The sequence below is a fragment of the Galeopterus variegatus genome, unplaced genomic scaffold, assembly GCF_000696425.1.
Source record: "Galeopterus variegatus unplaced genomic scaffold, G_variegatus-3.0.2 Scaffold2679, whole genome shotgun sequence".
In the NCBI taxonomy this organism is placed as follows: Eukaryota; Metazoa; Chordata; class Mammalia; order Dermoptera; family Cynocephalidae; genus Galeopterus; species Galeopterus variegatus.
In genome coordinates this window covers 157,867-183,698 of record NW_007728790.1, presented here as the reverse complement: position 1 = coordinate 183,698, position 25,832 = coordinate 157,867, and the positions used below count along the sequence as shown (strand labels likewise).

At 35.4% G+C, this 25,832-nt stretch overlaps 1 protein-coding gene across 1 annotated transcript in view; it reads left to right on the top strand.

The window, feature by feature from the left end:
• The window catches only part of SOX5 (SRY (sex determining region Y)-box 5), a 210,358-nt gene that overhangs the window by 88,605 nt on the left and 95,921 nt on the right, over positions 1-25,832 (top strand). The window contains 1 exon segment of the mRNA XM_008582606.1: positions 15,596-15,681. Coding sequence (XP_008580828.1) covers positions 15,596-15,681 — 86 coding nt within the window.

Genomic DNA, 25,832 nt, shown 5'->3' with positions numbered 1-25,832 from the left:
CTGACAAAATAGGAAACGTGTTGTCGAGGTCACATACTGTAGGTTCTTTGTAAATAAGTGGAGAGAAGAGGATGTAATCTTATCTACAGGCTTCTATGTTGTGTATATTAGAATTATTGTAACCAGCTCTTCCCCTCCTTCATCCCCCTCCCCAAATCTTATAAACCAATGAATTTGGGAGAGCCTGACTTAGTTGTAGAGCTTCGTAAATATTTACTTTTGTAAAGAATTGCTTTGATACCTGAACAGCCAATCATTTAAATTTCTGTTTGAGGAAGTTAGATTAGTGGCTATGAAATGGCTTAAAAACAAAGGGAACTGAGTACAAAAATGTATACAACATTTCAAAATTACATGATGACAACCACCATCCAGTTCTCATGGGAGAAATGTTTCTAGGTCAATAAAATATATTTTTTTGATAAACAATGGAGCTGATAATATTTTCCCAAGATTCATCACTGCAAAAAGGCAGACATTTTTATTGTGGCAGTCACAGTATTATTACGTGGTATAAAAATAATAGCTTATCCTGTGCTTTGTTGATTATAAAACATACTCACATATTGATTTTAAGCATCATGACACTGTGAGGTGATAACAGATCTCTATTAGCAACCAGTGTTTAATCCAATCCCCCATCCACACACACACTACCACTACCAAGGCACACACATACACATAAACCAAAAAGCAAAAATGCTTTATTTGATAAATTCCTCAGATTTTATTAGACCATAACTATATTTAACCTTTATTACATCCTGTTTGTTTTTAACAATAAACAGCATAAGAATGACACTCAGTTTCAACCTGAAGCTTATTCAGCTCAGTATACTCCTTTGACATGATTGTCCTCATTGAAAATTTAGATATGTCAAATGGAAGGAGTGCTTAGCTGTCAGCCAAGAGGCCTCAAAATATGGTGTTGCCATATGAATTTGCCAGCACTTAGACTTCTAGGTTCCTATTTTGTTGGCACAGCAAAAATGAAATCCCATCTCAGTAGTAGACTCACACAAATTAAGCTCAAACTGAAGTATAAGCCCAGAAGAGCAATATGTTATTTTATTTGAATCAATGTAACTGTTAGTGATACTGGACAATCTTCAGTAAGCGTGCTCTTTCACTTTAGAAAGCTCCAGGAGCAGGCAAACTTTTGTCGTTAGATTGATTAAAAAGAATGGAAGCAGAAAAATATTTAATGAAACAGGCTAAGATAGCATTTTGCTTCAAACTCTACAAAAGGTATATATTTTCCAGGAGGACTGAAAGAGTCATGCTCTTGGCATATCATGTGAAATAGGATACTGCATTAATTTGGATACAGGTTTAGCTGATGTAAAGGACCAAAATAATACTAACTTAAACATGGTAAACGAATATTTTTCACTCACATAATAGTCCAAGCATTGCTTATATGGTAGGTAGCTCCATGACATCAGGTCCCAGGCTAGTTCTCTTATTTGTTGAAACTGCCTTCCACGATTTATAGCTTACATGTCACAGTCTTAGATATCTTATTCAGCTACCATACCTCCATTCCAGACAATATAAAGGGAAAAGGCAGGGGAAAACTACAGCTATCAAACACTACTGTTTTCCTAATAATTTATTTTGGCTCTTTTTTCAAAGAGTATATTTAAACTTTTCTTAAACCTATTTATATAGTCAGCTCATAATACTCTTCACATTGTTCTAATATATTAAAGGTAGCACTTGCTGTTTGCATAAACCTTAAGTGATGTAGAAATATAGAAAACAGAAACTAAAACTTGTCTGCATACACACATACAGTCCTCTAATCCCATTCGATGGAGGTAACTGCCATTAACAATTTGGTACACATTTTTCCAGAACTAGATGTAGATATAAGTATGTGTCTATCATATACAACTCTTGTATATCTAGATATAGATATGCAATATATAGGATGAGAGCATATCTTAGTATTGTAATATGCATAGTACATGCATAACCATGTATATGTACTATATAATATATAATGTATGTGAGGATAAATGCCTTACAGACTATAATCTACTTACAAATATAAAAAATATATTATAGGCACCTTTCATCCTCCATGCTTTTAGACCTAAATTATCCTGAGTCATATTTCATTAAACTGGATGCACCGTATTTTATTTGTGTTCCTCACTAATGAACATTTAAGTTTGTCTACAACACTTAACAATTTCAAACTATTCTACAGTAAACATTTTTGCATGCACATATTTTCCCCAAATGAATTCTTTATGTAACCAGTTCTCTTCCTAATAAATTATGTTTTACTTTAGTTTATCCGTTCGTTTTTGAACTCTTTTCACCTGTGAGATTGCCTCTAAATTCTAATGCATTCTGAGCTGGTTGACAGAGGATTTAAAATTTTCAAAATTGACTTGTCTGAGTTTAGCTGTAAATATGCATCAATTGGACTTGTAGTCTGAAACTGTTAATTGTCTAGCTTTAATAAACTCTGCTGAAAAAATTAAATAAGGGGTCAGAAGATCTCAGTAGTCACTGTCCCATTTCCTATTATTCTGTGCTCTTGGGCAAGTCTCTCTTCTCTCTGTGCCTTAGCTTTTCCGTGTTTCAGGTAGCCACAGTTATGTTTCCCCTACCCACTTCATAAGGAGATGGTAAAATTTAAGTGGGATGAGTATATACATTTCTAAAGAAGTTAAATTATTGTGTAAGTGTACTATATCATTATTATTTATTAAATGTATAATCCCATTTTGAAAATTTTAAATGTGTCATAATAAAAAGGATTTCAGGAGTTCATTCTAGGTCAGTGTGCTTCTAGCCGTTCAAGACATTTGTATTCATTGTTTTTATTTGGGGGCATAAAAGGGAAAATTCCGTAACATTTATTAATTCCAATGGGTCTAAAATTTATCATTCTAGTCAAAACCTGTAGACCAGGAATCATCCCAAATATATTTCCTACTAGCTTACTCTTACAGTGGTTTAGGAAGCTTCCTGTTCTTACCTGTAGACCACAGGCTCTGGATATACTCTAGGAGGTAGGATGTCTGTCAATAGCCCTGACAGAAAAGTAGAATGGCTGTAAAGGGTATCAAAAAATTAAATGCTTACTAAGCCTTAATATTAAAAGTGGGAAATAAAAGAGATAGCATTCAATTTGATCTTAAGTGACTTATAAGACTGCCCCTCTTCCAAATTCCTACTTTCTAGTACTTCAGTCATTTTGGATGCATTTTCTTTGTACTAGTTGTGTCCTCATAAGACACAGGGGCAAAATTTAGACATAGTATTCGAACATAGATCTGGATGTAGAAGCAGTTCCTTAATTATGATTTTCCTTGAGCAGCTTAAAATGAGTTATTGTACAGTAGTAATGCTAGAATACAGAAGGAAAGGGAGACTTCTTTGATTCATTGTCACCTTTTCAGAGATACTCAGATTTCTTAGATAATTAATCCAGGAATTTTCATTAGTATTAGAATTCTCCAATTTATGGGCAAAAAGGTGAAAAAAATGCTATATTATTTATATGCATAAATGTCTTTCCATTCTGAAAGGTGTTTCTTAAACAGTTCATGAATTGATCTCTTTCTAAAGTAGCCAACTAAGTAACTATTAAATTAAGTAGAATAAGGTTTTCATTTGTTATGCTACTTTAAAAAGTCATAAAAATATATTTTATTTAAAAAAAAATCTCATTGAAATAAAGTCTGTGACAAAGCAGTTAAGAACTAACAATTACCTCAAAATATCTTATTTTAAAATAGCTCTATAGTCAAACAAAAGCTAATTTACTAATTTTACTTTCTCAAATAAAATTTATATGAAATATTTATATTCATTACTTACCATTGCATGGGAGTTAATATAAAATATTAGCATTTCTTATAAGAAGTTTCAAATGTTAAAGTCTTATTTTACTATTCTAGCAAATCTAAAAAGACTTTACAAATTTTCTGCATTTAGAAACCCCTTCCCCTTTATTTGTGTATACCATAGCAATTGTTCTGGGTTCCACAAGAAGGTTTAGAAGAACAATTATAAATTTAACTACTTACAGTGAGGGAGAAAGTATAGCTCAGCTTATTGCTGAAAGGAAGCAAATTTCAACTTGCTTGGATTTCAGAAAGTCTAAAGTGATATGGAACAATCGTGATGATGAAAGATTTTGTTTTTATGTTTTGTTTATAGGTAACACCTTCTTTTCTAGTAGACACCTTGACCATGCTCAGATGCTTTGTGATAATGGATTCTCATTAGTAAACTGAAATCATTTTAAGACTTCACAAATGTATATTATTTAATTTTAATGCCCAGGGAGATATGAATTGATTTTAAAATCAAAATTTACAAAAGAGATAAATTATAGAATATTGCAGAATTATTTATTGTATGAAAATATGTTACAGAGACTAATTTATTCTTTAACCACCTTCTGTGGGTCCTAATTTCCTCATACCTCTAAACTCTAGGCCTCTCTATTCCCCTCCATCTTCTACCTTTTATCATCTGTAGCTGAACACTGTATTTGTTTGAATTAAACCCTGCACAAAAAACTAATTTGTTACACATTTTATAATTATTTGCTTATGTTTCTTTGTCTAAAACTTGAGTTTCGACATGCCGAGAGCTGTCTCCTGTGTTTGATATTTGTTAATTTTTTAATTAAATGAATTCCTCATACATTTATTTAGTCCATAAACTTTTCAACAGCCTTAAATGTGTCAGGCATTATGCTATTAACTGGGGATTCAAAGACAAATAAGACATGGTCCCTGCCTTTAGGAAGCTTGCTGTCCAGCTGGGGAGAATGGGATTGCTATGGTCTGAGTATTTATGGCCCCCCCAAATTCTTACATTAAAATCCTAACCCTCAAGGTGATGGTATTAGGAGGTGGGGCCTTTTGGGCGGTAATTAGGGTGGAGCCCTTATAAAAAAGAGTCCAGAGACCTGCCTTGCCCCTTCTACCATGTAAGGATGCAGCAAGAAGACAACATCTATGAATCAAGAAACAGGCCCCCTTGGGCCGGCCCGGTGGCGCACTGCTACAATGTGCCACTTGGGAGCGCGGTGGCCCTCCCACCGAGGGTTCGGATCCCACATACAGACCGGTTCCCGCTCACTGGCTGAGCGAGGTGTGGGCGCAACACCGAGGGTTGCCATCCCGTTGCCAGTCCCGGTCCGGTACGGGCGCGACACTGAGGGTTGCGATCCATTGCCGGACACAAAAAAGACAAAAAGGGGAAAAAAAAAAAGAAACAGGCCCTCATCAGACACAGAGTCTACAGGTTCCATGATCTTGGACTTCCTAGCTTCCAGAACTGTGAGAAAATAGTGAATGTTTGATGTTTATAAACTGCCCAGTTTATAGTATTTTGTTATAGCAGCCCAAATGCAGTAAGACAAAGATAAAAAATAGTTGTAATATGATAGAGATATTACTTAAGAGAAGTCTTTAGAAAAGAAATTAATTTAAATCTAAGAGTGGTGAAAGTATCAGGGAAGGCTTCTTTGTGTGGGGATCCTTAATTCAAATTCTGAACAATGAAGGCAACTAAGCAATTGAAAAAGTGGCTGGGGTAGAGGGATACAGAAATAATACTGAAGGCAGAAAAATCTTCCTGGTCTCTATCTTTTCTGGATAGAAACCAGAAAGCAAGAGATAGAATAGGCTGTACATGAGTTAAAGAATTTAGTGTTAAGAGTAAAGTATAAAGCAAGAAATGATGAGTGACTTGTTTAAGAACATAAGAGGTCGATTCAGGGAAATACTTGTAGATGTTACATAGTGCAGGAACTGAAAAACTATTGAAGAGCTAAAGCCCAGGATTGAGATCATACTGGCATCCACCCATCCATCCATCTACCCATCCGTCCATCTACCCATCCGTCCATGCACCCATCCGTCCATGCACCCACCCATGCACCCACCCATCCACCCATCCACCCACCCATCCATCCATCCATGTCAAGGCATGCTTTTCTTCTTTGTGTTGTATTTTTCAGTCCCTAACACATAGTATATACTCAATAAATATTTATCACACTGTAAGTACAATGAATAAATATTTATGCATTGTCTGTAATGAGTGCCCCTGAAAACTGAATAGAGAATGAATTTCTTTACCAGAAGACTGGGAGACTGATTGGAAGGCTCTTCTAGTAGAAAGAAATGAAAGCTTAGGAGTTAAAAGGAACAGATCTTAGTGATTTATTGGCCACAGGGAGTGAAAGAGAAGGAGGAATCAAGTATACTTTTGTATTTATAGCCCGGGTGACTGGGTGGCACTGAGATAGAAATACCAGGAGTACAAGCAGGTTTTGGAAGAAAGATGATGAGTTAAGTTTTGTACATGTGAAAATTGAGCTTCCTATGGGACAGCTAGGGAAGATTGTTTAAAAAAACAGTGGGAGAGGTCTAGGCTGGAGTCACTGATTTGAAACACATTAGTTTGTATATGGTTGTTGAACCATGAGAGTGGGATAAGATCATTCAGGAAAGGCAAATAGAAGGAGAAAAACCAAGTGCCAAGGATTAGATTCCAAGGAATACCAATATTTAAGGGATAAGTGAAGGAAGGTAGAACAGCCTGTTGTAGAAATAATAAAGTCAGCATGTGTGCAAGGTGTGAGAACCAAGAGAGCATGTTTTAAGAAAAGTCAAGACGGGCCGGCCTGGTGGCGCACTGGGTAGAGTGCGGCACTTGGGAGCGCGGTGGCGCTCCTGCCGAGGGTTCGGATCCCATATAGAGACCGGTCCGCTCACTGGTTGAGCGCAGTGCGGGCGCGACACCGAGGGTTGCGATCCCATTGCTGGTCGCGGTACAGGTGGGCGCGACACCGAGGGTTGTGGTCCCGACACCGAGGGTTGCGGTCCCGTTACAGGTCACGAAAAAAGACAAAAAAAAAAAGGGAAAAAAAAAAAAAAAAAAAAAAAAGTCAAGAGAGTATAGATGTAGTTAGAGAAGGAGGAAATCATTAACAGTATCAGCCACTGCAGAAAGATGTTTGTTAAAATTTGGCAATTTGGAGGTCATTAATGGATTTATAAAGCATTTTTTAAAACTGTAAGGATTGAAAACTAAAATGTAGGGGAATGATGTGAAATTACCATTGAAGACCGGTTTCTAGCAATATAGATGACCAGTGAAAATAAATGGTGGTTTTAGGGAGTTTTTAGAGTCTAGATAGTTTATTCTTTTAGGATAGTAGGTAATTAATTGTGCATGCATTTAAGGACACAATTACGTGCAAATTTCTTACCCTGGTATTTAAGGTCCTCAATAGGCTCTAATCAATCTCCTAAAGAGTTCTTCTATTTGAAATGGGTTCTACTGCAGGCTCATTCATGAAGACATTTTACTTACTCATTTCTTTGATCCTGGAGTACTCCTTAGCTTCAGGCTCATTTATTTATTCATTTAGCAAATACTATTCAGCATCTACTCTATGCCAGGCATTGCAGCTCATAGGCTTCTCTCATCTTTTCTAGTTTTTATTTTTCATTCAAGGCCCAACACAAGCCTAGCTTCTCCTCTGATTCTTTCCTCAAAGATTCCAGCTGGTATAAATTCCTCTTTTCCCTGGTAACTCCTCCCTTTATTATTCATTTAGCTCTAATCATGCAGTTTTGATTCATTTTATTTTCAAAATTTATGTCTTGTTTTCATAATGGAAAATGTCATGAAGGCAAGGATTGTACCTCTAATTTTTTTGTGTCCTCCACATAGTGTTTGATGGATGTTAGCTGAAAGAACAGTAAGTGAATAAATATATCTATTATGAAAATTGAAGTATACTTTTTCATAATGTTTTAAAAGTAGTCTATGATGTTTTATAAAACTTAATGTCTTTCTTACTAAAAATAGTAATGACTATTAGTACTTATTAATTGTGGGATCATCCTGGACACTAAAATTTTGTAGAATGGAAATAATAGTATCTGTCCTACTTAGTTGTGAAGATTAAATGATATTTTATACACACACGTGTACATATATTCATATCTATATGGATATATATATATATGTGTGTATACATATATGTAAAATATTTTTAACAGAGTGTGAAAAGTCAACAAATGTTAACTGCACACATTCCAAATCAATGGGAGAACAGCGAATTATTCAAAAGAGATGTTGGAACAACTGAATAATTATTTGGGGGAAAAAATGATATTTCTTTCCTAAACAATGTACCAAAATAAAATATAAACCCAAAGTGTGATTTTTTTCCTCATATTTTTCCTGTATCTCTTTTTTCCAATCAAATTGTTTATCAAATCTGTCTCCCAAAGCTGTTCCCTCCTCTCCTTCCTCACGATTAGTTCAGGCCATCACCATTTCCCACTTGATTTACTACAGTAGTTTTAACATGTCTGTTTGTCTCCAGTCTCTTTCTCCTCCAGTAGATCTATCCCTTGCCACAAAATTGGTTTATCTAAAATACAAATCAGACTGTGTCATTTCCCTGCTTAAAACCTGTCAGTGAGTTAACATTGCCTTCAAAGTAAAACACAAGGCTCTTGAAGACATGAGCTCTACCTACTTTTTAGCAGCATTGCTTACCATTTCCTTTCTGCATCAGGTACACTGGGAGAAATAAAAGTACCCTGGATGTAGGGGCAAGTATAGGATAGTGTTATTGTTACCACTGCCTGGAGAATGGCAGGGGTTCCTTCAAAGCAGAAGGCACCCACCAATTCCTCTACTGGGCCATGAGATGAAAGAAAGCAATTACCTTCCAAAGTTTCATCCACAGTGTCCTTGTTAACTTCATTTTGTCTTAGACTCCTACAAAGCTCCCTTCACCTGGAAATTAGAGTAGTAAGAGCAGCATTTTAAAAGTACTGATCTGAGAAGGTGATTAATAAGAGCAATCTTGATTGCATGAAGTGATGGAGGCTTACTGTCTGAGTCTCTAGCAGATAGAAGACATGGAAAGTAGGTAGTAAAATGGTCCTGAAGTATAATTTGGTAGTGAAAATGGCCATCTTTTAAGAGGCACTTTAACAAATAACCTTCCTTTACTATCTACTCCCTTTCCAGGTTAAGATCTTTCCTCGGGGGTTTCAGAGTACCTTTTACACTCTTCCACTTTGCTCACTGTATCACTGGATTGGTTTACGTCATTATTTCTATCACTTGATTAGGAACCTCCTCTAGGGCAGGGATCGTGTGTGTAGCTTTTAATTTTTGTATTTCCCAGCACCTAGAGAAGGCAATCTGGTGTTTATGAAGGAGGCAAAAACAACCAAAAAACATGAAAGGCCAGTAAAGGAATGAGCCTCCATACTTTAGTAAAGATAATGCCATAAAACTTTCCAGAATCTTTGTATTAGTTCAGTGTATGAAAGGGTGTGTGTCGTTGACCCAGGTTAAGACCATACCTGCTTTTCACAGTCTTCCACAGCCTAAATAACCCTCTTGGAAAATTGGGATTTTTTAACCATATTGTTATATGGCATACAAACGAATCCTTCATAACATGACTGAAGATAATTAGTATCTGAATATCTACCACTATTATACTGATGCATTTAACGTGCTTTCTGAGGGATTATTTAATACTAGTTATATATCATTTGTATCAATAGATACTGTAAGATAGGTTGCATTCTGAAAACAATTGACCAACATGCCTCAGTATATTTTCTAACTTTTTGAAAAATTTTAGTTTTGAGCTAGATTTTCCATGGTTGGCCTTGAAATAAGAAGTAAATTAATCTTGGAAAGACTTAGGGAAAAACTGTTCAAACGGTTAAAACTTAGCAAAGAGTAAAAGAAATTACTTTTAACTAGTCGAAAGTCAATTTGAATAACTTACACATGGTTGAACTTTAAAAGTCAGAATTTTCCATTATCTCATTTTTGCTAAGCAAGTATCTCTTGAGGTATTTACAAAATAAACCTGTCGTAATTTTTTTTTTTGTACAGTTAATTGAGGGATGGCACAAATAAATGACAGTATTTACTTCAATAAAAGGTCTTTTTTTCCCCAGCAGCTTCTGAATCTCTCTTTTGCCATTGAGAACTACCCCTGACTTTGTTTGTGAAGTCTTACAGACTCTGTGTCCACTTCAGAACACTTGCACATCCATGCAATCTATTCTAAGTTTCCTTAATTACCAATTAAATTGCTATATTGGAAATTTTCACAGTTGTATTTACTCTGTAACTTGAGGCATAGTTTAGCCAAACTACTTCTCAATATTCTGAACCTGAAAAACTGGTAATAGATATGCTTTAAGTGCTTTAAGTTATGTGTGTCTGTGTGTTGGGAGGAAATGGTTGAAATAATGTGGTGCCCTAGACACAAACTTTTTGAATCTAGATGACATCCTGTTTATGATTATGTATTCATATCTTGGAAACTATATGATTAAAGATATATAATAGCTGTACTAGTCTTTTTAATTCCTGCTGCCAGTTTTTTTTTTTTTTGTTGGTTTTCTCCAATTCACTTAAATACCAAATAAACTGATATGTGGCTGAATTTGAACAAACATATGAGTTTGTTAGGACTGTCATAACAAAATACCACAGACTGGGGGGCTTAAACGACAGAAATTTATTTTCTCATTGTTCTAGAAGCTGGAAGTCTGAGATCACATGTCGGCAGGGTTGTTTCTTCTGAGGCCTCTCTCTTTGGCCTGTAGATGGCTGCCATCTCTGTGTGTCCTTACTTCGTAATGCCAAGGCCTGTGTTGTTAGTTTTCTAATCTCTTCTGCTTATAAAGACAACAGTCGTACTTGATTAAGGCTCACCCCATATTACCTCATTTTACCTTATCTCTTTAAAGGCCTTTTCTCCAAATGCAGTTACATTCTGAGGTACTGGGGGTTAGGACTTCAACATATCAATTGGGGGGGGGGGACACAATTCAACCCATAGTACATATATAAAATTATTTAGCTTGCATAAACATTTCATATATATATATATATATACTTACGCATATCTACAAAGGTCATTAGTATAGCATAATATGTATTTATATATATATATATATATATATATGCATAACCACAGGAAGGATAACTGTGTTAATTTCACAAATGTATATTAACACATTTATGAATATAGGAAATGAGAAGATAAGATTGTAATATATGCATTTTTTAAAATACTGTGGAATAGTATATACTTTAACTAGTGAGCTTTAAATGTACATGTAATTTGTTATTAACAAGTAGATGGTTTTAATGGAAAAGTGCCCAAAACCCTTTGCAGATTTTTGCTGTCAATTCAAATTTAGGAGGCAGTCTGTGTCCCTGAGATAGACATTAGGTCATCTTTAAGACCTCCTACTATTTAACCTCTTTAATGATGCTTGTTAAAATTTCATTTTTTGTCCATTGCCATCCAGATTTCCTCAAGACTAGGAATATGAAGTCTCCCAACTTTCTGCTTTCAATCTCTTTTCCCTCTCCTTTATTCTGTCACCTGTTATACCGGTTTTCTCTTCACTCCTTCAGCATGTCATTCCAGTGCTTTGACGCATTTCACCTTACCTAAAGCATCTCTCCTCCCCTCCATATCTTCAAGACCAAGCTCCCTCTTAATTTTCACCTTTAACTATTCTCTAAAGATTGAAGCCTGGAATTAGTTCTCCCTTAACTTTTGTAGCAGTCACTGATGGTCAGTATTACTTGAATAAGCATTTAATTAGAAAAGATAGACATGTAGTGAATAGAGACCAAGTTTCATTTTGTTTTATTGTTTTTGTCTCCCACAGCACTCAGCAGAGTTATGGTCACATGGTAGATGTGCTTATTAATTGATTAATTTACAACAGGGAAATTAAATTATATAAAGTGAATTATCACTGTGAAGAGCACCACAGCTTCTACACATTTGCTGTAGTTAATTTTAAGATTTAAAATTAAATGAGGAATCAAATGAATTACATAGTTTTTAGTATTTAATTGTCAATTCTAATCATCATACTATAATAATATTTGCTGTTTTTGCTAGTTTGCATAAATATATAAATTCAGCTTTTAATCATGTAAACTCCCCTTTATAAATTGAATAGTTTTGTAAATGAAATATTAAAATTACCAAATGTTAAGCAAAGCCCTATCATGTAACGTGAGTTGTCCCGTCTCTCTCCTGTACCTCTCTCCTGTATCTCTCTCCTTTATCAGATTTTTTCCCTATTTACTGGATCTTTCTCATTAGCATGCAAACATGCTATAATTTTTCCACATATGTACCTTTTAAATAAAGTTTTCTTGATCACACATCTTCCACTAACTACTACAAAACACCTCAGTGGAATTGTCTGTTCCAGCAGTTCTCAAGCTATAGTACACATACAAATTATCTGGGAATCTTATTAAAATTTAAATTCTGATTCAGAAGGTGTATGATTCCTGCTTTAACAAATTATCCCAAAACTTACTGGCTTAAAACAACAAACATTTATTTGGACACAGCCATGCCATGTACCTGTGGCTCAGGATCTTTCACAGAGCTGAAGACAAGATATTGGTCTCAATTTTGCAGTCATCTCTAGGCCTACCTTGGCCTCATGTCTTTGCTTGCTATTGGCCATAACATCAGTCCTTTGTTATATGGCCTCTGCATAGGGCAGCTCATTACCTAGCTGCTTGCTGTAAAGGAGTTGGAGGCAGGGGCAAGCAAGACAGAGCCAGAGTCTTTTTTGTAACCTCATCTCAAAAGTAAACCTCACAGCTTTTGCCATATTCTGTGCATTAGAAGGCAGTTACTAGATTCAGTCCACGCTCGAGGGGGAGAGCATTACACAGTACTGAAATACCAGAAAGTGGGAGTAACTGGGAGATCTGTCTTGGAGGCTGCCCACCCAAGTAGATGTAGAGTGGGCTCTGCAATTCTGTATTTCTAAGAAACTCTAGATGATGCCACTCAGCTGACAATCTCACTTTGAAAAGCAAGAGTCTCATGCTTCCTTCCTCTAGGTCCTTTCTTTCTGCCATCCTCAATAGAGGATGTGATCAATAGATCACATTCACTTCATTTCGACTTTCTCACCCTTCACTCCACTGAAACTGCCCTTGTTGAACTTACCAATGGCCTTCACATTACTACATCCAGCATTTAAAAAAATTGATCACTCTTTCTGAAAGTCGTTCTTAGCTTCTGGAGCACCAAATTTACCTTTCTTCTCAGTCTCTTCTGCTAGTTACATATCTCTCTGACTATAAATAATAGTGTATCCTACAATCCAATTCTTGGACTTCTTTTTTTTTTTTTAATCAGTTAACTCCTAAATGGTTTCATCAAGGCTTATAGCTTTAAATTCCAAAAATATGCTAACCACTGTCAAACTTATGTCTTCTATGTGGCCTTCTCCCCTAAAATCCTAATACGTTTATTGAGTCTAATGAACATCTCAACTTGGCTATCAAACTTAAAATGTCCAAAACGGAAGTCTTTATTCATCCCCATTCCCTCCTCCTCCCCTCAGGCCCAAGCTGGCAATCTTGCTTCTCATTCATGTACCAACCCAACAAATAGTACCTCTCTTCAATTAGTTGTTCAAGTGCAAAACCTGGGAGTCATCCTTGGGTCTTACCTTGCTCTCTTATGTAAAAGTCATTAAGTTTTGTCAGTTCTGCCCCTTGAATATCGCTTGAATCTCTCCATCACTCTACATCCCAATCTCACCACCCTAATCCAGAGCATTATTACTATGATATGGATTTCTGTATCTGTTTTGCTAGTTGATTATAGCTTCCACCCTCCAACCCAAGTGACCTTGCTCAACCGATCTGTTTTCCACATTCAGATTTCCTATACTCTACAGGATCAAGTCTTCAGTATTATTTATAAAACCATACAAAATCTGGTACCCAGCTTTCTCCTCATCCCCATTTATCTGGACTTCCCTACCTACACTCTGTACTTCAGCCATACAGGGACTGGCCTATGATGTAACTCTTTCTTCTGACTCTGAATCTTCATGAAAATTGTTTCCCTGCCTGGAACACTCTTCCTTCCCTTCTTTGTCTGGCTAGCTTTCACTTAATTCAAGTTTTAACTTAAACATGACTTCTTCCTAGAGGCAGTCTTTGACCTCTTAGACTACATTTGGACCACAGTGTAGTCCATAGCATTATGTACTTTACTATCTTAACTGTTATTGCATGTTATACTAATCATTTAATTATCTTTTTCTCCCATTAAATTGTAAACTCTGGGAAGGCCTAATCAACATGGGTAGATCCAGGTATTTTGAAGCCTGAGACGTATACTTTGGGAGACTCTTTTTAGGATAAAAATGCAAATCACACATAAACACACACACACACACATTTAGTTTCAAAATTTAATATTCATTTGTAACAAGAAATCACAACAAAGTATAAAATTAAGAAAACTGTCAAATATAAATACACATGACCCTATGAACACACTGCTAGGGACCCTTTCCAGAAGCTCAGTGCTTAAGCTTCATTAAATTATCAGTAAATCCATATCTGCATATTAGTCTTTTTCAAATCTCTATGTATAGGGCCAAGAGCAGCGTTTAACACATAGTGGATACTCAGTAAATGTTTTTGAAGGAATGTATTAACTGAGTTATTTTAAGTCATATCTTCCATTCATGCAACATTCAACAAGTTTTTCATAAGTTAAATTCCTTAAAAAATGTTATTATTAGAAAATTGTTCTTATAGATTTTATTTTTAATAATAATATATTATTTGCTGTGGTCATATTTCAAATGACTAATAATGTACATTACTAGATATATTCAATAGCATATCATTGAGCTCTATGCAAAAAGTCTGTTGTACCTTTTTACTAAGTAAAAAAAAAAAACAAAAAAAACACCTTGATTTGCACCAAAAATATGCAGAATATCTTCTCTGTGTTTGTGTACATGTATGGTTGTGTGTGTTTATCTAAATTTTCATAGATCACATAATCAAATTTCCAGATTAATTTTGAATTACTACTTTTTAAGGTAAAGTCCTATTTTCTGTTTTCCTTATATTACACTTTTGTAAACATTTATTTCTGGAATATTAAAAATGCTAATATTTTATATAACTTAAAAAACCCATAACTTTTTCTTTTTTACTTTTAATTTATTCACAAGATGTTATTTAAGAGGTGATTTAAATCAAGACGATAACATAGCAATCAAAAGATAAGCTCCTTGGATACCCGGCTTACAATTTTGAAGATTAGTTTGTTAAAATAAAAGTAAGTTTAGTTAAGTTCCTTTTATAATAACGTTGTAAATTTGCCAAGGAGTTGCTGTGTTCATATCAAGATTGTCAGGTGTGCAGGTTTGTGTGTGTGTGTGTGTGTGTGTGTGTGTTTTAAAGAACGGCCCTCTGATCAATGTGCATTTTTCCCCCATTTTCCTAAATACATCATGAAAAAAGGATGAGGTTTCCGCCTTAATTGCTTGTGCCTTTTATTCACATTCCTCTTGCAGCCAGAATTGTGAAAAGAGTGTTAGTAAAAGGCTGCACAATAGAGCTTTTCATTAGGCCCCGGCAAGGCACACAAAAGAAGGCTTTTGGAAAGAGCGAATGCATGAGTTTAATTTGCAGGTGGAGAGTAGATAAAAGGTGCTGACGCCTCTATTATTCTCTTACTTAGGTGACCCTTACCCTGTTCAGCTGATCCCAACTACCATGGCAGCTGCTGCCGCAGCAACACCAGGCTTAGGCCCACTCCAACTGCAGGTAAGTCAGGAAACAATGCAGAAGAGATAAAGGTTAAGTAAATACCGAAAACAGCTATTATCATGCTAAAGCAAAATAAAACTGACTAGTGATATCTGTCTCACACTTTTTAAAAAAAAAATTTACTTGTACTGATCTTCAATCAAAAGTTGAGATGTTGATTTTTGAAATTTTTAGCCCTGTTTTCTTTACTAAAGGTAGATGATTGTAATTTTTTTATTGCCTGGAATGATTTAAGAAAGTGAACTATAGTTTTGCTTTGATTACTATGTGCCATAATTTTGTCACAGAATGGTCCCCGTCAAGATAAAAAGAACAACAGAAAAAACCTGGAAAAGATATTCAAACAGATACTTGTGAACCAAGCAACTTAACAAAAAAGGAATTTACATTTAAAATTACTGAAGATGCACAGTATTGCTGAAGCATTCTGTAGGTCCCTTTGTTCTCTTGCTAATGCCAGCTCAGGTGGGCAAGCAAGGAAAAGTAGACCAAATAATCAGGTGCCTAAATGAGCACAACTTTCTCCCAGACATCTCAATTAAGACCTTTTTAGCCCTGCAGAATACGTATTTTCACACATCTGAGAATGTCAATGATACCTTTACCAAATATCCAAGTGATTTTAGAAATTTTGTCTCTGAGATTGAAAAGAAAATCAATAAAATTGTTGTGTAAAGGTAGCTTTCATTAAATATTTAAATTCTTGAATCAGTATCCCATAAAATATTCTACAATTTCTGTTGTTTTAGACCTTATAATGATGCAGTTAATCGGAAGAGAAGATCTTCTACGAATAAGATTAATCTCCTCCTGTGAGAAGTTTTATATGTTCCTTAGCCTGAAAGACACAGGATGACTGCAAAGCCAGATATAAAGTAGTTGCACTTAATAAAATTAAATTGTATTCATAAAAGTGCATTGTCATGATAGATGATAGAAGAAAAATACAGTTTTATATTGTAGCATCAAGACACAGATACATCTGATCCGCACATGGGTTTGTCAGAAGACCTGGTGGTTTTGTGAAAGACCAGTTGAGTTTCACAGGAGCAACTACCAGTGTGAAAGCTGAGACATACTGTGTTCTGCAGAGGTTAATAACGTTCATTTCTATTCTGCCTTTTCTACGAAAAGCTACACTGTGAGTGTCTGTTTCTTTGAGCTGGAAATACCTTGGGAAGTGTTGAAGCCATGGGGACAATAAAAGTAACCTAACATTTGTTATCCTTTGAAATGGCATCTGGGGAATACCTACAATACGGAAAAGTGATTGTAATAGGTAAAAGTAAAAAGAGTAGTGGAATTAAAGGAAGAGGAAAGAGTATCCAGCAATAGATTAGAGTGTGGGAAGAGGAGTTTTAGAGATTTAGGATGTCAGTTTTCAAAGCAAGTTAGACATTCTCATTTCTTTTCACCATTGAATTAGTGGTGAGAGGAAGTGAGGGCGAGTTGGGGGCATCCCCTAGGTTTCCTTGTAGGACTCTAGTAGAAAGTAGTTTTGTTAAGCAGCAATCTAGACTTCTTTTTCTGTAGAGATAGCATTAGAATATTTGATACAAATTGTTTTATTTTCATTCTTGTAAAATGTTATCAGATTCTAAGATTTAAAAATATAAAAAAATAATTTATTCATCAGAAAACGAGGAAAACTTTAGACATCATACATATTGGGTCTTGTTTCCACTACAGTTTGATAAGTGATATGGTACCCGTTAAAATCCATGAGTTTTAATTAGGGTCTCAAATAATCAACACTAGTGTAACAAGAAAATAAACAATCTAAAACTTCTTCATGGAAAGCCATCAGCTGCTATTAAAACACATTCACATAAACACACACACACAACACACACACACACACACACACACACACACACACTTTTTGCTATTAAAAAAAAGCTGGTATTCAGGTGCAAACACATTCCAAGAGCATGTCATAGCAGAGAACCTGGCTTTTCTTTGATGTAGACTGACTCTCCCCTTTGCTAGGGAGCCTGCACCAACTCACTTTTCTCCTCATTCCTAACCCTGTATTGCAGACCTCTGACTTTGACTTCTGACTTCCCCAGAGCTGCAAAGGATACCTGTTATTCTCCCTCCCTTTGCTTTAAAATAGCATCCCAATTTTTTCCTTCTTCACAAACCTGCCAGGGAAAAGCTAACTATAATGAAGCCTCATCCTGACCCTTACCAGAATTCATCCTAATCTTTTAAACCAATTTTTAGGATGGAGAATAACGTATGAGCTAGTTTTAATTTTTTCCAAATGCTGCTTTTAATTGTACTCTGTTAATTCTCCACTTTCCAACTTTTAATAATACCTTGAATAGACTCCATCGTTCTCCGGTCCTTTTCAGTTTTTAAGACTCTGTCCTGCTGGAAACTTTCATATCCAATTTATATCTCACTCCTTCCCACCCCTCATCAGACAAGAATCCCAGCCCTAGAAACTTGAAGTGAGGAAGGGTGCGGCAACTCCAGCTTAGTGCCTGCACAGAGGTGGATTGAGGAAGGTATCTCTGCCACTGAGACACCTTGGAGATGGTGTGCATGTGTAGTTTTCTTGGGTATTAATCAGCTTTTCCTGGTCTGCTAAGAGAGGATCAGGCAGGTTTGTCAATCTGTGCTTCCCACCACCTTTCTGTGTGGGGCATCACCACCCTTGGCCAGCAGCTGCCTCAGTAGCAAGACTCCTGCCTCTTCCTTCATCCTCAGTTCTCCTTCATGGAGGACCCTGATATCCTCTACTGAGGTCCTCTTCTGTGCCCTCTTAAGAGCTGTGGTGGTACGGTACCATAGCACAGTCCTGGTCCGAACCTGCAGCACACACCCACCCTTCTCCACCGACCCACCCCCAGCTTTAGAAAACTACAGAGGAGAAAACAAGCACTGCTATGTCTTTAGTTACATGTACCCCCAAGCTATCAAGTTCTTGAACACTATCAAGTTCTCTTAAGAACTCTCTCTGCATGCTTCTGATGGGTGAAGCTTTAGGTTTTTAGCTCAAAATACAACCAGTTGAGGAACAGCATGTCCGTGTCTCCTTCCTTCTGGCTTCTCCAGTTTTTATGAATTCTGCCTCCTCACTTGCATAGAGAGGACCACTTGTTCTTCAAGAGCCAAGCCCTCCCCTGGAGCCATAGATCCTATCCTCTCTCTTCTCGCCTCCCTCACCAGACGTCAGCTTATATTTACTGTTGGAGTGCAAAGATGGGGTAGGGAGGATTAGAAAGAGGTAAACGACAGCATGAATGTTGACAGTATTAGGTAGGGCCAGATCAGTCAGGTTTTTAATTAGGAGAGATGGTGGTATGGATATTGTCTAGTACCAGTTGCTGATGTCTTTCTATATAAGCATTGAAGAGTTTGTTGTTGGCTCATTTACTTGTTTTCTTTTCTGTTGTTGTTTAATTGTAGGCAGTGATAAACTCAGAGTTGCCCTTCATAAAGCAGCAGTAATCAAGATGGGTTGGGGTGATGGCAGAAAGACCAGTTGGCAAAACAACTAAAATAGCCTTGGCAAAGAGAACGTGGTGATCTGAATTAATCCTCTTTCAGTGGCAATGGGAATAGTGTGGAGGGGATATATGTTTTAAACAAAAACAGGATGTTGTTTTCTTTTCCTTGAGTCCAAACATAATGATTTTAACTCATGTAAAGTGCCATAACAACTGGTATCACTAGCTACTACTAGCCATGGTTTGTGAAATACTTTCTTATGCTAGTTCTCTGGTAAGGGTTTTGACAAGGATTATCTCATTTAGTTCTTATTACAACACTTTATATTATGTATTAATATCTCAATTTGACAAAGAAGAAAGCTGGGTCACAGAGTTCAAAATCTGTAGTATTTAAACAATTACATTTGCTTATCCAAGTACAGGAGATTTTATTTTAAATTTTGGAGACATTGCCCCTCTGAAGACATTTGCTAACTCAGTAACTGACTAATCAAATTATAATAGTAATGCTGATTAATTGGCACTAATAAAATGCTCTGTGTGCTTTGCAATACTGAAAGGAGTAGCAGGATGCATAATGACAGCTGTCTGCTTCAGACGCTGAATTTTCCATTTCATGCCTCTTTACACAGGTATATGTTAATTCCAGTAGTTCTTTTTGAACACCCAGACCTACTAAGGGACACTGTAAATACATTCTTACCCATGGTTGACTCTTTTTTACCTACTATTTATGTTTTCTTTTGAAATAACCTTTTGCATATAATTGTTAACATTTGTATAATATTATGATAAACAGAACCAGAACCTTTATTAAAGAAGGAATAGAGACAAGTACAATTATTTTAAAAGACAAGCAAAATGACATGCTTTAAATAAAACCAGTTTATTACGCAACTGGTTATTATATATTATTTTATGTCCCTGGAGATACTTACTATATAATAAAAAATACATCATATTCTAAAAATGACCTTAATGTGTATTTTAGGAGCAGTTAAAATATCCTAAACACTATCATATATTTATTTTTATTTTTATAGAGAAAAATGGACTCAGTCTTGATTAGGTATATCAATAATATAAATTCACATGTGCCATGACACCATTTTTTATATTTCTTTTATAATAAATTTGTCTTTGTCCTTGTGCCTTTTAAGTCTTTCCTGAGCTTCAGATCCACACAGCCAACTGCTTGTTGGCTGCCAAAATGAAATACACAGGTGTTACAGACACTATAAACAGTTCAAACTGGAATTCACCAGTAGTGGTCTTCCTCGTCCCCAGACTTGCTTATCCTCTGGTCTTAGTGAATGTTTGCGCTCCATCTGTGTCTCAGTGCAGAAGCAAGAGCACTATCCTTAAGTCCTCCTCCCCCCTCCTACCCTGCATCTATTTATTCACTATCTATTCGTCCCACCTCGTAATACATCAAGAACCCATTTATTTCTTTTCATCATAATTGCCACTCTTCTGGGTTGGGCTACCCTTATTACTTGCCTGATTCACCACAACAGCCCCTGAACTAGTTTTTCTGTCTTGATCTTGCCCCACTTCACTGCACTCTCTACTATACGTTCATCAGAATAGTGTTTCTGATTTTAGAAATCTGGTCAGGTCCTTGTCCTCCTGCTTAAAGACCTTGTATGAGTTTCTGGTATTTTCAATTTCATTTTCCACTTTGGATCTTACAAGTGGTGTTTCCTTTTCCTGGAGCCCCTTTACTCACCACCTTTACCAAGGCAACTCCTATTTACCCCTCAAGTTTCAGGTTAAAACATCACTTTCTTCAGGGAAGAATTCACTGATCCCAAGTCTGGATTAAAGTAGCTCCCATGTGTTCTGAGAGCACACCGTATTTCCCCTCACACAGCACTTGTAGAATATGTTTTAAATCCTTTCTGGCTTCTACCCAATGGCAAAATTCATGAAGTCAGTAGCTCACCACTGTTTGCACTTAAGCAAGTGCACAAAATATTTTAAGTATTCAATAAATATATGTTAAATGAAAGGGTAAAGAATGAATCTTAACATTACACTTTCAGGAAATTATGTATCTATTTTGCTCAAATAACTATCATGCTTTATAATATTGAAATTAAGCTGAATATGAATGATGTTACCTATATAAATTAACATCCATTCTTTAAAGTTACAATAGCAGAAATTCAAATATCAATGGCATCATTAGCTCATGGAAGAGAAAAAATGGAAGTTTGAATTCAATTCAATAAGATAATGTTGAAATTTTATAACAAAAAATGTATTCTCATTAATAGAAGAAACTTAAAAAAACACTTTATGTGTCTAGTACCATTGCACATCCTATCTTACTCAGCCTGTTCCAACTACACTAGGCTCTTTTCTGTCCGTTGACTTACCAAAGCGTGCATCCACCTTCGAGTTTTGTACTAGCTGTTTCCTCTACCTGAATGATTCTTCCCTCTGCCTGGGAGGTTAATTCTCTCATCTCACTCAACTATTTTCTCTAATATCATGTACTCTTTATAACCTATTTAAAATCATAAAATAAACTTCCTGGAAATACCATACTTCCCAGCTCCCTTATTCTGCTTTTTTTTTTTCTATAGCACTGTATACTACAGTATATATGCTATTCAAATATAGTATGTATTCATATACATACACATATATAGTCAAATATACTGTATAACTTACTTATGATGTTCCTTATTTATTGTCTGGTGCTCCAAATATACTGCCCCACCAGGACAGGCATTTTCATTTTCTTTTGCTCAATAAAACTCATATATCTCAAGTACCCAGAAGAATGCTAGCAAATAGCAGGTGCTCAATACATATTTGTAAAATTAAAGAAACTAGCATAAGCTAATAGTCATAGTAATTTTTAATAAAATGAAGCATTATATGATTAATTTTTGGAGCAAATGATATTAATTTAATGGCCAGGGAACTTGGTTTTTTTCACTTCCTTTTGGAAAATTCCTAACGTGTGAAATCCTTAGCTCACTCTGTCTTGCTCTTTTGTCTCTTTATCTTATCATAACCATGGACTGCTGCATAAAGAATGTGTTTTAGGACTTATTACAGTTTATCTAGTTCCTTTAAACTCATTATAATTTACACAAAACAAGACCAAACATCGCAATATTTGATTATTCCTATGTTATGTGTTAATGTATGAGCAGGCATATATAAGAATATGAACTGTTGGAGGGACTTCTGTTTGATTCAGTATAGCTAATCTTGCCAACACAACACTGAAGTAAACTATTTCTCTATAATGGAAGGATGTATTTATCAAAATAGTAATTAGCCAGTCAGCAGTCTCATATACTGAGTTTACCCTCTTCTCTTTCTTCCGCCCCTTCCTTCTTTTTTTTTTTTTTTTTTTTTTTTTCCTCTTTCTCTTCTAACTACTTTTTCCACCAAGAGCCAATGATGATTTTGATATTTGTTATCCTGATTTGTCTCTTTTTAAAGTAGGGGGATTCATTTATATAGAAAACTAATCTAGCTTCATTTCCATATTAAAAAGTGAGCACAACTATTTACGCAAAATAAAATTACACTTTCAGTTTTGGGGCATTTGTGACTAGATGAAATCAGCTAAGTGAATCATCTGTTCTAATTAATAAAATTGAATGATGGCAACAGTCCATCTAACAATTATTCTCATATTCATTTTCATTAATTTACATTTTCTTTAACAGGCATTATGAATATTTTTAATAATAATAGTTGTACTGTAGTATACTGTTTCTATTTTTTATCTAGGCTTCTAAGATTTAAAATTAGAAGGAAATATTTATCCATTTATTTCTCACTTTATAAATACTGTATTTGTCTTGGCCAAAAGATGGTTGCCACCTGTTCTACCTATAGGAAGCCGAAAATGTGGGCTCCAACCAATGATTAATAGTGATAAGCAGAAGGAAAAAAGATTGAAATTCTTCTTGGACGGTCATATTTTATTCAAAAGAAGCAAGTAGCAGCCTATCTTGAATTTTTATTGAATTAAACTTTTAAAATAATTTTAGTAGGATTATCTTAAAAATTCATAATAATATTTTTGGAATAAAGGCTCAAAATTCCAAGTTGTTGTAAATGAAATCACATGGGCTACAGCTCCAGTAACTGGTAACATCAGTAACATGCATTCTCTGGGACAGAGAAAATGATAGATGATGTGTGATCACGTTTGAGAATAAATCGTACAAAATATCAACTGAAATCAGTCTTTTTTCATAGCTATCAAAGGTACATGGAAGTCATAGTAGAAATGGCTTAAGCTTCTGTCTGATAGAAAGTAACGTCAAGGTAGATGTGAATGAAAACCAAAGTTCATCTTTTTATCAAATTCCTGCCAGTCTCTGAAAAAGGTCAATAATTATGACAGGACACTGATAAATGCTTCATATTTCCCAGCACTATGAGTGAGTGAGCATAGCTATAGGTGTCTGGCCAGGAGAAAGCCCCAGAAAATCAATAAAGAAGAATTAACCATATGGAAAGATCTAGATGTGAGGATTTTTATCTTGTTATTGAAGGAATTACTTACAGGGATGAATACTTACATTTATCTTTACTTACCAAAATACCTTACTGCTCAGCTTAACTTTTAGGTCATAATCATTTCCATACAGGGTGGAAAATGATCGACTGCTCCTCATTTCGGTCACAACCCTTGTGTGCTATTTGCTGTTGGACTTCTGTCTGCATGAGTGAGTTTTCTTGCAGGTTAAAGACTGAATTCTCTCTCTTCCTCTCCCTTCGACCCTGAGCCTGCAGGGCAGACAGACAGAGCACACATATGATTAATACAGCACAGCTGCAAGAATGAGTCATTTGCATATGTATTAATAGAGGCAAAAAACCCACCACCACCAATTAAATTATATACAGAGTCATTTTGCATACTAAAGAACATATGCAAATAGGCCCGAAAAAGTGCAGCCAACATTTTCTCTGACTTTTCCAAGCCCATATGGGCTAAAGTCAGAGCCCGGCAGTTTTCAAGAATCCCCTTTAAGGAAGAACCTGTTAGGAACTGCTTCCCTAGTTATTACCACCTCTAGGGTGCCCAGGAGGTATTTGACATTTGGACAATGGAGACAGTACCAGCAGTGTCTTTTTCATACTATTTCTGTATTTTCTTGCTTTCAGCAGCTTTATGGTGTCTCATTACACACTATCGGAAACACCAGTACACTTGTGCTTTTCCACAGTACCCATTTTCATTGTAATGATCAATCCAATAGATGGTAAGCTTTTAAATTATATTTGAAGTTCTATCATTGCCTGCAGTAAAGTAATATAACTACTAGTCAGTGCCAGGTTTTCTGGTCATGAGTCCATGCCTGTTCCTCGACGGCATCTTGTATTTTCTTAATCAAAACATGTTTAGGGGACTCTAAAATATTTCTGGGCTAATTAATGTACATAAAAGGACGCTAGGCTCAAGGACAACAGTAGAAACAATTCTAGGAGCAATACCAATTTACTGAAATTTTAAAGGTATACAGCTTTTTTTCATTTTATCAAGAAAAACAGAATTATTCAATTATTCACAGATTATGTTTATTTTAGAAATTTGTTCTGTAGCCTAATTGTTGGCTTAGTTTGTGTTAACTAGCATTCTTTAATTTATTTAAGAAATATTTTATGAAGACAAATTCAACCTTGGGAGTAAAATGGTTAAGTACTATTGTTAAGTCAAAACATGCAACTAGACCACGTAAATTATAATTAGCAGGTATTACATGCAACTGGTAAACACAGGGTGAAAGTCTTCTTAATTAATTATATATGGAAAAATTTAGTCTTTTAGGGGTTAGAGGGAAGATAAAAACTAAAGCAAATTTCTTATTATATTAAGGCATTGTCTTTAGATTAATATTTTAAGAGGCACTATTACTTAGTGAGAGGAAATCTAACATAATGGTTATGAGTGTGGGACCTGCAGCCATCTGTGCCTTAAATCGTGATCTGGTATTTACTAGCTCTGTGACTGTGGGCAAGATACCTAACCTCTCCATGTCTCAGTTTTCTTGTCTGTAAAATGTGGGTATAAATGATAGCTTACTGTGAGAATTAAATGAGATAACACATGTAAAGTGCTTAGAACAGTAAGAGTGTTAATTATCTCTTATCAAATACTATGTGCAAGAGTCAATGCTTGGTATCATTAGCTGATTAATAAGTGTCATTAGCTTGTGGTAAAATTATTTTTTTATGCTTAAAAGAAGTCTTGAAAATTAGGGCATGGCAGACTTAATAAAACTGAGGCAAAATATCTTATTTATTCATACCCTGTGTGGTATAATATAAAGGCCCATCACAAGAATCTACAGGAAGCAATGAGTTTACTCCAAAAAACAATCTGGGTAATCACTTCAAATATAGTGTTCCTTATTTTGCTATTATTCATTCTTTGTTTCAATATTTATATCTGTAAAATGAGAGTAATGCTTCCTGTCAAGTCCTAATTTTCCCATGGGTGTTATGCAAATGAATTCTTTCTATGTGCTGCCTCTAACTATTCTAAGTAAACACTTCATAAAATCTAAAATAAATTATTCCCACATAGGTGCTTTTAATGTAATATGCAATTTTTAAATAAGTAACATAAAATGTTTTCTGGTATAACCATTCAAAGCTTGCTCATTTTCTACATAGATTAGTAGAATTACACACTAAGACACA